The sequence below is a fragment of the Cavia porcellus genome, unplaced genomic scaffold (genome assembly GCF_034190915.1).
Source record: "Cavia porcellus strain 051 isolate PalLab524CR breed Dunkin Hartley unplaced genomic scaffold, mCavPor4.1 scaffold_16, whole genome shotgun sequence".
Classification (NCBI taxonomy): Eukaryota; Metazoa; Chordata; class Mammalia; order Rodentia; family Caviidae; genus Cavia; species Cavia porcellus.
In genome coordinates, this window is record NW_026947499.1 from 19,104,306 (window position 1) to 19,119,097 (window position 14,792).

The 14,792-nt window shown below is 51.3% G+C and overlaps 1 protein-coding gene across 6 annotated transcripts in view; it reads left to right on the top strand.

Moving 5' to 3' along the window:
* Ube3b (ubiquitin protein ligase E3B) overlaps positions 1 to 8,611 on the top strand; it is a 52,059-nt gene extending 43,448 nt beyond the window's left edge. For 5 of the 6 annotated variants that reach the window (XM_063225814.1, XM_013141709.3, XM_063225813.1 and 2 more), the window contains exons 24-27: positions 2,043 to 2,225; positions 2,666 to 2,777; positions 5,686 to 5,778; positions 6,671 to 8,611. In XM_063225814.1, coding sequence (XP_063081884.1) covers positions 2,043 to 2,225; positions 2,666 to 2,777; positions 5,686 to 5,778; positions 6,671 to 6,862 — 580 coding nt within the window. In that variant the 3' untranslated portion in view covers positions 6,863 to 8,611. Of the gene's footprint in view, positions 1 to 2,042; positions 2,236 to 2,665; positions 2,778 to 5,685; positions 5,779 to 6,670 lie in introns of those variants that run through there. The other variant, XM_063225815.1, reaches the window with a different exon arrangement.
* Positions 8,612 to 14,792: the final 6,181 nt, after the last annotated feature.

The following is a 14,792-nucleotide window of genomic DNA, read 5'->3' on the forward strand; positions in this document are numbered from 1 at the left end:
CACCAAAGCAAAGACACGTTTGAGGAGCAGCTCACTTTAAAATGATAGCATGCGGCAATTGTAGAAAACACTGTTCTCAAGAGACTCGGTGATGAATTCAGTTCAGTAGACACAGACTTAGACATAGGAAATCAGAGGAGATGCTGAAACCTGGCAGCTATTGTCACTGATAATGTGCTTCTAGGAATCTGTCATAAAAGTCAACCCTTTGGGTCTGAAGAAACAAAACCCCTCAATGCTCTGTCTCCAGACAGCCCTGGTCTTGCCTGACTAAAACAGTAGAATCTGGCATGAGGAGTAGACCTTGGCCCCCTTGTCAATCTGTCACTGTACTGGCGCCAGGTATAGCTGGGCATTTGAACTGGTAATCTGAGCATCAGTCTCTTCAGTGACAGGTGAGGGCTCATCCCACCTGGCGAGCCGTCTGGATCAGATGCATGTTACAGTCCAGTGGAACATCCTGCTCCTCTTGGATCAGGTGGTTTGATCAGTCTGTATGCTTTAGGAGTTCTATTTCCACTGTCCGAACAGTCGTTTTCATCATGATTGAAATATTCCTGCTTTGCCTCTTGGCCATGGGGCATTAGTTTGACCTACAACAAAGAGTACAGGTTACAGGGTCGCTAGGGCAGGTAGACGATCCAGGCTTGGGCATGGAGAGATAGGATTATATTCTGGCCCTGCCCACCCTTGACCCATAGATCTGTTTCTTCACAGATCTGTGTGCAAGAGAAGCTGTAAAACAGCTTCCAGGATGAGGTGGCTGAAAAGGGGCTTAGAAATGAGTCGTCAATACGGGATGTGTCCTGTAGATCCTGCTACCCCCAGGGAAGCCACCTTTCCCTAGAGCTATAGCACAGAGGTGATGGTAAGAACTTTATGCCTGTGAGGTGTGTAAATAGCAGCCGGAGAAGCTGAGTCAGTGCTGTGTTGAAGTGAAATCCCTGTCCTGCCTTGAAACCAGACATGAAAACTCATCTCACAGACTCCTATGTTCTAAGCACAGAGCCACAGGCGAGGGTAGTCTGCACCACACACTGAAAGGCTTGGCAGTACAGTGCCTGTTCCTCTTCCTCTGGGTGATAGCTGCTCTCCATTGCTAGGGTATTAACGCTTTCCACTCTCCCTCGTTCTGTCTCTTTCGGTAAAGTGAAGGTGAATAACTGCTGCACAGAGTACTTGGGAAAACCAGCAGTCATAGAAAAACTCGTAGTTATGCGTTTGAAGATACAGGTTTGCCACTGGGATAAAAGAGGAATATTTTCAAGTTACATAAGACTTGAGCATTTTGCGGAGAAATTTACTTAGACTATGCTTATTTGGAATTTATGAGAGTTATACTTGGCCTGAGCTCCCTGAGCAAATGGCTTGCTGAGAAATCAGCAGTGTAACTAGCATATTTAAGTATGTTTAACCTGTTCAGAGGGATTGCATCCTATCCGGCATTTGTAGACAAGATCAGTGTGTTCATACAGACAGACCCAGAGCCCGTTGTGCTTGAAAGCAGGGTTCATTCCTCTGACTTCCTCAGTGGGCCTGGACATAAGTCAGCTGCCTCTTTGCACCTTTAGACTTCTGGTCTACTTTAGCAAGATTTGGACTCAAGTTTCAATATGAAATTATTTTCCTCTACTTTAAAGCTTATTGGTATACTAAAGGATATCAGTTGTGTCCAAAACTTTGAGATTAAAAAGAATTTTGAAAACAGCCTTTGTCCTAAGGGCCCTCAGAGTCACCTCTGAGATGACTCACTTCAGTTCCCAACATAATGGGGAATCATTCTCGGTCTAATGTGTAGCATTTGGGGAATAAGTAAACAGGACACATTGTTACCCATGAGTACTTGAGTCTTTCCTAGTGGCAGGCAATGACAAGAGCACTGTCATCATAGCCATTATCGTCATTGTTCTAGTGACATGCTCTGGTACTGTGTATGTTTTATAAAATGGTTCAGAAATGAATAGACTCATCTTTCAGCCCAATGGTAACAACAGCCTGACTCATCCTCTTAATTTCCAGTATTTTCTCTCCCTTGTTAACAGAATTAGCTACATCCATCTGATGGCGCATTTTCGAATGCACACTCAAATAAAAAATCAGACAGCTGCCCTCATTAGTGGATTCCGTTCCATCATCAAACCCGAGTGGATCCGAATGTTCTCAGCCCCTGAGCTGCAGCGTCTCATCTCTGGTGACAACGCCGAGATTGATCTGGACGATTTAAAGTGAGAGGTGGTGAGGAGGGAAGGGTGAAATTCTTAGGCATCCTAAAAAGCGAGCTGCTCCTTTGTTGGGTTCCTTTTGCAGAGTTATTCCCAGAGCCTCTCACCAAATCTCCTCCTCCTTCGTGATCTGGCTGGGGTGCTGCGGGGTAAACACTCAGCCCTTGTCCGCCAGACAGCTGACAAGTTTAAGCCACCTTTGAGCAGTGGAGTTTCACTAAAGCTCTAGCAAAGGGTGGCATGGTGGTTCAGGTTGCATCTGCTTGGGAACAGCAGGACTAGCTTTCAAACCCAGCCCATTTAGCTTCCAGGAAGGTGAGGATATCAAGACATGAACCTGATGATTAACCAGTGCTGTCTTAGGTGCCTCTGCCCTTGTCTAAGTCACCCCGCCTGCCTGTGTTCACAAGTGCCCTTCAGCATGCTGTCTGGGTTGTTTTCAGGAAGCACACGGTGTACTATGGTGGCTTTCACGGGAGTCACAGAGTCATCATCTGGCTCTGGGATATTCTGGCCTCCGACTTTACGCCTGATGAGAGAGCCATGTTTCTGAAGGTATTTTGTGACCTTTATGTGTTTTTTGGGGTGCATGGTAGTCTAATACACCTAGAAGACCTATTGATAAATGGGAAAAACAGAATTGTCAAGAAAACTCATCATCGGTGTGTTCTCTCCTAAAAGCCAAAGAGTAAGCAGGGCAGGCTCAGGGAATGCAACTGAGCCTGCTCTCTACCGCTTGCTGCAAGACAGCCCCTGTCCCGCTAGGCATGTGTCCCTGCTCGACTTGGCATGCTGTCATCTCCTGGCCTGTGCTGGCCTTGCTGATATTTTTTTTTCTTACTTTTATTATAGAAATAAACCATATTTCTCACCTTAGCTTAAGGAGGTATAGCTGGGCATGGGGGCACATACCTGGGCTACATGGCAAGTTTGAGGCCAGCCTGCCACATAACAAGACACTGTGTCCAAAAAAACAAAAAACAGATACAAACTAAACAATCCTGTGATCCTAAATACTTCTATAAATGTAGAATTTTAAACTTAGTATATCCACGTACCCTCTTTACTCAGTAGTGGGAAATACGTATAACACACATGTGGAATCCCAGTAAAGCACATAGTTGCTAAGGCTGATGTTACTGTATATTTTTGCAAGCAGTTGTTGACATGAACCAGTTCCTTATTCTGGTTTGTATCAAGTTCTGAATATCCCAGATATTCTTCCCGGTGCTTACTGCACTCTTTCCTTAACAGTTGATGTGGGTAAAATGTTAGTATTGTGTAGGACACTGGGTGACACACCTACACATCTGTGTGTGTGTGTGTGTGTGTGTGTGTGTGTGTTTATAAAAATGGACTGTCATTTAGATCACTTTGACAATAGAACATTTTGCTGTGTTCTGGGAGTAAATTTAGTTCCTTGACCTATTGTTAGGCCTGCGGGTTTCTTGAACAGAACTATGTGACCTCCAGTGTCAAGGCAATGTGGCAGTGTCTCACCAAGTAAAGTAGCCACTAGTCTTTTCCGCAGTTGATCCCCGGGTAGAAAGTGCATTCCCACTGAGGAGGCCTTCACAGCAGTCCAGCAGACCCGAGCTCCCATCTTAGGTCACCAGGGCCTCAGCACAAGAGGCGCTGTGATCTGAAAAGCTGGTTCTGGGGGTTGCTGCCCAGGCTTCCCATCAGTGAGTCTAGTCCGCAGCACAGTCACTCTGCTTGTCCTGGGAAGAGGACAGACAGTGGTGCAGTCACAGCCCACAGTCAGGCGTGTCTGTGCCTGCAGTTGACCTGTCACCAAACCCACAGTGTCTCATGTGTCTGTCTTCTGCGTGGCTACAGACTGGCCCCAAAGCCAGGGGAGTTAACGTGTGGCTCTTGCCTGGGAGTGGACGCACCGGTGCTACTGTGCAGTATAGTCTCTGGAGACTTCCCTGCCCTCCACTCCTCCTCCTGTCCCCAGAGGGTGGAAGCACCTCCCTCCTCTGGCTGCCCCAGGCCGCAGCACGAAGCAGTTAGTTCTGAGCCAGCCTGAGCTGAGTGTCCAGATGGTTTGTCTGTCTCCTTAAAACAGAACAAACTCAGCCTAGATACACAGCATCTGTGCAGTGTCTGAGAGTCTTGTGTTCATAGAAGGCTCTACTGTTGTTACTATGGTTTTTATTTAAAAACCATTTTAGAAGAGGAATATATTCAGTACTGTTTTGTTTTATTGAACCCAGGGCCTTCACACTGAGCTACATCCACAGTCTGTCTCTGTCTCTGTCTGTCTTCCTTTTTTTTTTTTTGAGACAGAGCCTCACTATATAGTTTAGAACTGCCTTTGACTCACTGTGTAGCCAGGCTGGCCTCAAACTCTTAGGTGCTCCTCCTGTCTCAGCCTCCCAAGTACTGAGGTTACAGGTGTGCATCACCACATCTGGCCCTTTTATTTTTTTATACTGAGACAGAACCTCCTTGAGTTGCCCAAGAGGACCGAACTTCCAGTCTTCCTGCCTCAGCCTCCCAGAGTGCTGAAATTATAGGTGTGTGCCTCTGCCTGCTGCTATTTAGTACATTTTTATAAAAAATTTTTTTCAAAACATGACACAAATTAAATTGGCCACTGAATTCTAGAGCCAGGCTTGGTATCATAAGTAGCAGGGCCCAGGGTCCCCTAGAGAAAGAGCATTTCAGGTTACTGTGGAATTACAGAAAGGGAAGGCTTCCTAGAACATTCCTATCAGATTGACCCTTAGATTTCTGGGTTGGCCCCGCATGTGCCTAGACATGAGCTAGCATAGTTGAGCAACACAGGCGCTGCCATTCGAAGAAGGCAGTGATTCTGGCCTGCAGCAGGGAAATGGGGCTCAGGGCCCACCTCTGGTACCCAGTTCTTTGGTCCACTCTCAGCCTCTCTGGCTGCAGAGACCTGGTTTTCCTCCACATGCTGAAAGCAGGAGCCCACTCACAGAGACCGCTCTGCCAGCCAGCAGGCCAGGGCACTGCCGTGAGCTTGCTGAAGCAGTCCCTGCCAGGCTGCAGGGAGTCCTCTGCCACAGCTCACCGGGGCACCACCTGTGTGGGCTCAGGCTTGCCAGTGCTGCCATTGTGTATCTCTAAAGAAGGCTGGCTGTCAGTGTTCAGCCCTGCTGCCATGACTGTGACACTGCCACAGGAGACTGCCTCCTGAGAGGGTCACCCTGGTGCCCTAGATGAGCTCTGCCTTTTTCCTAAATTCCTCAGTCAGTGGTCTCCCACAAGCCACCAATCTTCTCTGATGGGCAAGGGTTCTATGTGTGTCAGCACCAGAGAGCTGCACCCTGGAAGGACATGTGTTGTCCACATGTCTGAGCCAGCTTCACTGCCCTGTCACCCGCCACTGCTGGTTTAGCACAGTGAACAGTCCAGTGGCTAAGGAAGGGAAAGTGCCCAGTATAACTGCAGGAGCCCCTCCTGTCCCCTCTGACCCTGCATTGTGTTGCAGTTTGTGACCAGCTGCTCCAGGCCTCCACTCCTGGGATTCGCCTACCTCAAGCCGCCGTTCTCCATCCGCTGTGTGGAAGTATCTGACGATCAGGTACACAGGGCCACGGGCAGCAGTGGGGTGGTTCTTGTTCCTGCTTGGGTGTCTTCTGCTGTGCTCACTGTGTTGGGCCCTCACCCGGTCTGTGTCTCAGCAAGACTGGCAGCTTGGCCCCTTGGAGCCACAGTTCCTGCAGCATGAGAGCAGCTGGCCCTGCACTGACTGCTCTTCCCTTCTGTGTGCTCCCTTGAGGATGGGGACATTAGTGGGGTGGTGCATGCTATTTCAGTGGCAGCTGGTCCAGCCAGGTTCCAAAGTCTGGGAGGCAACATGGGAGAATCTCGGGATTTGTCTGTACAAGCCTGCACCACGCTCTTCCACCTGCTGCCCATGCCATCCAGACTCTGCCTCGCCCTAGTCTGTTAAAGGCAATATCTTTGGATTAACGTGCCCCGTGCACCGTGCACCTGGCCATTGCACATGCTCGGATGTGTCCCACCCATGGCTTCTGGGTGTGCCTCCTTCATGTAAGACTCCAGACAATCCTCAGCCTCTGTGCTTAAAGGAAAGTCAACCATGAACCAGCAAGGCAGGGAGGAAGTGTTAACTTAGATTTACAAAAGTTGTGGTAGCCAAAATAGTTTCTCACTGTTCAGTTCTTTGCCAGTTGGATAACCGATAATGGCTCTGACCCAGAAGGCCCATTTGTGACAGCTGGCAGCACAGGAGTCCCCCTTGTGGCCTCATGGAATAGGGCCTGCTTCTCTCTACTCAGCCTCTCGGTCACCATCAAATTTGGGGTTGACCTCAGGCATTGCACATACCCTGAAGGCAGCACCCCCTTTCCGCCAGGTGCCCAGGGGCTGCTCAGCTCCCCTCCGCTTTGGCACCTAGCAGGCCTCCATGCTAGGCACCTCCTGATGCACGGCTGTGATGTTGCTTGCAGGACACTGGGGATACCCTGGGCAGTGTCCTCCGGGGCTTCTTTACCATTCGCAAGCGAGAGCCAGGCGGCCGTCTGCCCACCTCCTCCACCTGCTTCAATCTGCTCAAGCTGCCCAACTACAGCAAGAAAAGCATTCTCCGGGAGAAACTGCGCTATGCCATCAGCATGAACACAGGCTTTGAGTTGTCTTAGCTCTGGCCTGACCCGTCTACGTGCCCTCCAGGCTCCTCGAGACAGCTAGGAGCATGGCCAACGTGCCGGAAACATCAGCCCCCAGACCTCTCTATAGCCATGAAACTCCCCTGTGGCCTCGAGGGCCGTAGATGCGCATGACAGCGCCACACAACCTTCCCCAGGTGATAGCAGTTGGAAGGAGGTGTTGATAATAAACCTCCGGGTTCCACCCACATTCGTCCTTTTTTCCCACTTTCCAGTGGCCTAAAGCCTAGGCCTGGCAAATGTAAAGAGGCCACTTTTGGATAGTTGGGGCTTTGTGAGTGTCTTCCTTTGACCAGAGTGAGCTGGTCCCTGGAACCACAGGAGCCTGGAGTGGTTCCATGGTGTGGCTCTGAGCGCACAAAGCCCGCTCCACATGGATCCTCTCCTTCCTTTCTGAAAACTTCACTCAGGTAAGGCCTCGCCAAGCCTCTCTGCACCCGACAGTCTCTGCCTCCGTCCCATCGACAGTGGCCTCTTCCCAGGCAGCCAGGCCCAACTGATAGCCAGGGAGGCCGCGGAGCACCAGAAGCTCAGGACGCTGTTCTCACTGCGAAGCCGCGGGTTCCACGCTGGCAGCCTCCTTTCTGAGTCCTCAGCAGGCCGAGCTGCAGGGACCCTATCCCATGCATCCACGTTGCACCCTGGTGTGGGAGAAGAGCTCACTTGCTGGCCCCAAGGAGCAGCTCCAGCTCCAGCTGCACTCTGACCGCTACCCGGAGCAGCGACTCCTTTTCTTGGCTTGTTTGCCCCACTCATCTATCAGAACTGGTCAGTGGCTTTATTCCATGAATCTTGGGGCTCCCCGCCCTCAGCACAAAGCACCTGGGAGCCCTTGCACTGACAAGCTCAGGCGGCCAAGGAGACCCACGTGTACCCTCGCTGCCTCGGCACTGGCTGGTTCTCATTTCAGTTTTTACCCCGTTTCCCCTTCCAGACTCTTGTGCTTTTCTCTGCCATGTATTTTCCCCTTTCCTGAAAACCTCGTCCAGATCCAGGGAATTGAGGCAGGGCGCGTTGGTGTCTTTGATGACTGCCACCCTCCCCTCCTCGTGCACCTCAGTTATCTCTGCCTACCTGAAGCCAGAGAAAAAGCCAGGAGTGTCTGCTCCTTCCTCTACTCTGTGCCACAGGCTCTGGACTTACAGCGCTCTCGGAAGCCCCGCCTTAGAGCCTTCCTGTCGGCAGGAAGCAGAGCACGCAAGGACGGCCTGCCACCCACATCGGAGGCCTCAGCTGAGTCCCAGTGAGGGCCGAGGCCCGGGCCCTGAAGACAGGATAATGTTAAGATACACTAGTAGCGCCTGCTTCTGTGGCCTTGCCACATACTTTAAACACTCGACTCCTTTAAAGATGCGTGCTGACCATGGTGTGCACAGTCTGCACATCGCTTCTGAGCCCTGTTAGCTCAGGGCCTGCACAAAGATGAGTCCCATCTTGATTTTTCTTACCTGAGAAGGGCAGCCAGTGGGGATCTGGGGGAGGAGTGGTTTATAAGCACCAATATCAACTTTACCGATTCCTTTTCTTGCCCAGGAGAGGTAGTTTATCACAGCAGCTGTGATATTGCACTATCTAAAACACTGAGTATACTTTTATAGCTGGTGTTCACTGACACCATGATGGCTCTTGATGGCTCTAAAAAGTTGTGGGGTTTTTTGTCTTTGTAGATAACTTATGAATAAAGACATGTCAGAGGCTTTATTAAATTTGTACTGAAGCACAGGATGGCTGTGTTGTGCTTTTTGTGCAGCCATGTGTCTGGACGGCTCAGAGCCAGCCATCCCACAATGGGGTGAAGACGTGGGAGGTGCCTGACCCACACCTCGGCCATCCAGCCAGTGTGGAGTCTTCCCCCGAGTCACAACTTGCTTGCAGAAATAGTCCATTTCAGAAATAGTCCATCCCCCAGCCCATCCGTGCCCCCTCCCTAGAGGTCACCATGCCTGTAGGTCAGATGTGTGTCTTTGCGCCTCCTGATTTACACAGTAATTTACCAAGTATGAATGTTTGGTGGGAAAAACTCAGATGATTCAGACACATACATGAAGTAAAATTTTACATGTACCCCAGCTGTGGCCAGCTGTTCTGCCTGCCGACCATCAAGCATCATGCCTTCCCTGCCTTTGCTAGAACACCCCACTCCCTCTCCTGTGGATGGGGAGCCTGTTTTCCCAGCCCACCGTGGGTGGCTTTTTTCTCGCCTGGGCAGCTCTACCAACCTAGTGCGTTCTCACCGCCTCACCGGCCTGGTGCACCTGAGGACTGGAGCACACCCAAGCCGTGAGAGTCAGGCACCATCCCGGCTCCTGCAGCCCTGGAGCTTTCTGATCGCTAATGAACAAATCCTGTGAAGCCCCAGAACACTGGGGAGCCTCCAGAGTAGCACACCCACCCAAAACACTGAGGCCTCACTCTGTGACGCTTGGGCTTTTCCTTACAAATTATCACTGCAAAGAGAAAGTTTATAATGGAAAAACGGTTTGGGTTTTGATCTGCTGACAGGATTGTCATTCCTAGATATAATTCCTTTGGAATTCAGTTGGGCTGGAAGAGAAAGGCACAATCCCTCTGCCAGAGACAGGGAGCCATCCAAGTGGAACAGCCACATAAGGGCACTCTGGCCAGAAGAGTCTGGACCAATGTCTTTCCAGGCTGATATGGCCCTGGGCCACTCCGCTGTGCCCACACCACACCCACAATGCTAGATGGATGTTGAAGAGGCTGCAGTGAGCTCAGGCCGGACTCACGATTGTCCCCAGTCTTTGGGACCTGTGGTGGGAATGAAACCATTTCCTCATTGCAGTCATCAAACGGCCAGCATGTGAGAGCTTGTGCTTGGCAGGTTGAGTCTGATGCAAAGCCCAAGCCAAGGACGTAGAGATCTTAGGGGGACACTAGTGAGAGTAAGAACTTGGGCCATCCTGCCACTGTCTCATGGCCCACCTCTGCCGCCCACTAGCAAGGCCCCTGCTTCTTAGACCTGCAAGCTTCTCTTCCATGGGACAGGTTGAGCAGGCCCCACGAGGCAGTGTTTCTGTGGACGGCACAGAAATGGCCTGACAGGCCCCAGTGTGTGCCATCTGGGGGCAGCTGATGATCAGCTGTCAAAACTCATTATTTTACCCCAGGGACCAAATGAACAAATTCTCTGGAGTTGCGTTTTTAAAACTCCACTGACATCAGCAGGACATCCTCAGGAGCTTCTTAGGCCTATGGCCCGCCCCCCATGCTGCACCCCGAGCTTCCACACGTGCCAGGGCAGCATCTCCCTTACCCAGGGATGAGCAGCTGCTTTTTATTTATCGGGTACAGGAGACTGAACCCATGCAACTACATCCCCAGCCCTTTTTCTGTTTTATATTTTGAGATAGCGTCTTGCTGAATCGCTGACTTTTCCAGCCTGGGCTTGAACTTGTGATCCTTCTGCATCTACAAGCTACATTTCCTCTGTGCTTTTCCGTGCAGGTGGTCTCAGGGGTGTTGGCAGGGCAGAATGGGATGGGGTCTGGGTCAGTTTCTAGACCTACCAGCACAGCCAGACTTAAGAGAGTATGCCAAAGAAACTATCAGAAGTTGTGCCACATGCCTCTGACCCCCGAGAAGACTGCAGAGGAAGCAGAAGGCAGAACCCCATGCCAAGGCTGCTCCTTGGCTGGGCCAGGTTTCAGGTCTGCAGATGTCCCTGCCCTGGATCCATGTGCAGCATCACCAACAGGCTACCTTCTCTGGGGGCCTCTTAGCAAGGCTAGCTCTTACAGCCATGGAGTGGCCACTGAGGAAAGGAAGCCATGGTAGATGATTTATAAATCTCCACAGACCGGAAATGGTGTCCTTGGCCATTGAGACACAGATGTGTGAAAGACAAGCTGTTACAAGACGTCATAAAAGCCCTACCGGGACTGTCCCTGAACCAGCCTGCACTATGCTGGGGGGACTGGTTGTGTCCCAAGGAGGTTGCATAGCCTGAGCTGGTGTGGCTGCAGGGAGCCAGCAAGCAGTGAGAAGATGCCTAGGTGGTTTTGGGGCCCATGTGGGAGGGGCAGGGGCAGGGGCATGGAGGGCCCATGGCCACCATCTTTGCAGTTCTCTTCCATGGGACAGGTTGAGCAGGCCCCACTAGGCAGTGTTTCTGTGGACAGCACAGAAATGGCCTGAAAGGCCTGAAAGAACACAGCGCTGTATTTGCAGGACCCCCAGCGCCGGGGAGCAGGCCAGAGTAGCCACCTCACTCACTCAACTTCCTGGTCACCAGAGGCTCTGGCAGAAGAATTTGTTGGGCTGGGGCTGCCTTGTCTTCTCGAGGCCTGTCCCACTGGGGATTGTCGTGCTGAAGGATGTGTCACTCTGGGATGAGAACCTGTCTTGTAGAGGGCCCATGACAGTTCTCCCATTCTCAACAGGGCCAAGCCCCTCCATGCCCAGATACCGTGTGCACTTGAGTCACAGGGAGGTCCCAACCCGGGCCTCTGCTCCTGACAGTCAAGTGCTGCACATGGCGAACCATACTTGAGAAGCAGGAGTGATACCCAGCCTTCAGCTGGGTAAAACCTTACCTTGGTATCAAAAGCTTGCTTGGCCCCGGGCCTGAGACCTCTCTGCACTTAATGCTGCAGTGTAACACCTGCCCCGTTACCATGCAGACTGCAGGATGCCAGTGGGGTCAGACATGGGAGCCACGCCCAGCCCTGCCACACACTGCTTTCAGGGACCCTGACCACCTTTCTGAGCTCACTTTCTGAAGGAAAGTGTAACAATCCATTCCTTAAAATGTGTCTCTATAGTCAGGACGAGTAATACAGGAATTTCAAAGAAGCAGCTCACATCCATGGAGAGAAGGTGAGAAAAGATGTGTTCTTTCCTGCTGGCCTGGAAGAGACTTCCTTTCTGAAGATGGCAGGAGAGACCCAGGGTGGGAAGATGGTGAACAGCGGGAACTGGAGCACATCATCCCCCAAAACACAGTGTGTCACCTTCCAAATGCTGATGGTCAAGGCTGCCAGCCCCACCCCAACTGTGCCTGTCCCAGACCAGGCTCTGTGCTCTGCCCTCCACATGTTTGCATTTAATCCAGCCAGGGGTCCTGGGGCTGGGAGCAGAGCTGACCTCATTCTACAGAAGATGACACAGGTTCCGGGCAGGCAGTGAGCTTTCTGGCATGGGATCACAGAGCAGGAGGCCACCACGGCTGAGATTCAACTCTTGGCCTACATGACTTCGCTGCCCTGGGGAAGGATCTGCACTGAAGGTGGGGAGCCAGGAGCTGGGAGGGCCAGTTCCCAAGCTAGGCTTTAAAGTCAGTGAGAAGTCCCTAGGCAGGGGAGGCTGAAGCAGCCCGGGCAACTTAATGAGACATGCTGTCCCCAAATAAATGAATAGGGTTGGGGATGTAAATCAAGCCCAGTACTAAAGAAGTAATAGGGGAGAGGTCATCAGTGGGCACGAACAGGCAGAACTGGGCTCAGGAGAAAGGTCCCTTGAGGGAGGCAGGGGAGTCAAAGGTTGGGGTAAAGATAAACTGGGGAGACACAGTGACACTATTCCCACTGGGCTGTCTCACAGCTTGGGTGCCCCCGCCAGGCTGCAGGCTCCACGATCATTTCCCTCGGGACTGCCCAATGGCCCTCCCTGACCTGTACCGGTGCCACACAGGACACTGGGAAGGGAGCATCACTCCGTGTGGGGCAGTCAGAGGCTTGGTGTGCAGACTGCTATGTGGCTTTGTCATCAGCGCAGATGGTGCCAGATGGGCTGGGCAGCTGGCAGGTGTCCCAGCCAGGAGCTGGCCCACGAAGCAGCACTGCAGGGAGTATGTGCTTGCATTCATTCACCCAGCAAACAGTCGCACAGGGCCTCTTCTGTTTCAGGGTGGCCTGGGGTTGGGGCTAGGCCATAAACAGTGTGACACCATTCCTGTCTCCCAGAACTCACTCCCTGGTGGAGAGGGAGCCATAATTAACCCAAGGGGGAAAACATATGATCACATATCCTGATCGCTACACCCAGTGTCTAATGCCAGCCCATCATGATGCCCCCTTTGCAGTGAAAAAACCAAAGTTCAGAGATAGTCATCCATTGCCCAGAACCCAGGGTCAGTAAGGCGCAGAGCTGGAATTGTGAGCCTAACTGGCCACACTCCAGGGCCCTGCCTTGGACTGAGTGTGCACTGAGAGATGGGAGCACCTTGGAGACAAAAGACCCCAGTGGAGCAACATCCCGGAGCTGCTCTAGCAGGAGCCTGTTGCACCTGCAGTTCATTTCAGACCTATGCAATTCCACTTGTTGCTAATTGTTCCCGTGGGATTTTAGAAGCCTTTCTGAGAACCAGAACTGTGGTCTCTAAACTTCAGGAGTGGTAGGCAGGCCACAGAACAGCAGCAGGTCCCTAGCCACTAAGCTAAAAGACAGCTGGATTTGGGGATGTGCCTGAGCAAAGTGCTGGTCTGATCTTGTAGCGCCCCTCCCACCTACCCTTTCAGAGATCACCCAGTTGAGGGAGGAAGGAGGAATGGGTCTCTCCCTGAGCTCATCACAGTCTCACGGTTGCAGCCGCTCTCCTCACCAGGTAAGGCGGAGACCAGGTGAGACAAGATCAGTGTCGTCCGCAGGCCTGGTTCTTTTGCTGCATCTGGGAACGTATTTCATGATATCTCTCCCTCTCTCCCTCCCCCTCACTCCGTCTCTCTCTCTCTCTCTCTCTCTCTCTCTCTCTCTCTCTCTCTCTCTCTTCATGTCTCAAAGTTGCTAAGTTTGTCCCAACAGGTATTCAAATTTTGAAGCTAGACAGTTAAACACTGCCCACCTCCAGACCACTATTATGGATCTATAATCAGCAGAAGTTAGAAACTGAGGCATGGGTATCAAGACAGAGGAAATGGTTTAGGGGGTCCCCCCACATAGCAAAATATGTGGTCCCTGCCACTTTCAGGGTTTCCGAAGCCTTTTCTGGCCACCAGGATGGTGGTAAGGATTCAAGCTCTGGAAGTAGACCAGAATTCGAATCTGGCCTGAGTTCCTTCCTCCTTACCACTTGGAATGTGTCACTTACCTGCTCCCCACTGCAAAATGGGGGAGATCATTCTTCCCATGATCTAAGGGTTGCTAAAACCATGCCTGGTACATAGCAGGCAACCAGTTAGTTCCCCAACCGTGTGTTTGTTCACATCGTCTGTGTGTGTGTGTGTGTGTGTGTGTGTGTGTGTGTGTGTGTGTACAAGGGGTGATCAAAGTATATAGCAGATGTTTAAATTTTAAAAATTATTACAGTAAGACACATTGCGACTAATCTCCCTCAGAAACCTCCCCCTTGCTTCACATACACTTACCCACCGTTCCTGCCACTTTCCGAAGCACTTCTGCAAGCTCCCTTTTGTGAATGTGAATTAAGAGATACAGGGGTAGGGGGAAAAAAAGAGGTATGATCAAAAACATTGTGAGGCCAGGGATTTAGCCCAGCGGCATAAGCACCTGCCTGGCAAGTATGAGGTCTCAAGTTCGATCCCAAGTACCCCCCACCAAAAATCATTATTTGAGTTGGGGGTTTAGCTCAGCAGCATAATTGCCTGCTTGGCAAGTGCAAGGTCCTGAGTTTGATGCCCCATACAAAACACACACACACACCTTGTGAATGCTGCTGCCAAGTATCACCCGACAGAAAGGCAAGCTTGTGACAACATTATGTATGATGCATCGTCATCCACCTTATTCACTGGACATGGTGCCATGTGACATCTGGCTCTTGCCCAGAGTCAGCATGGCCACAAAACATGTTTTGAATCGATTTGGGACATCAAGGCAGTCATGACAGCCCCACAAAGACACCCAGGAAAGAGGACTTACAGAAATATTCAGGAAGTAGTAAGAGCAATGGGCAATTATTTGAGAGCAATCCATGGAAATGTGTCTT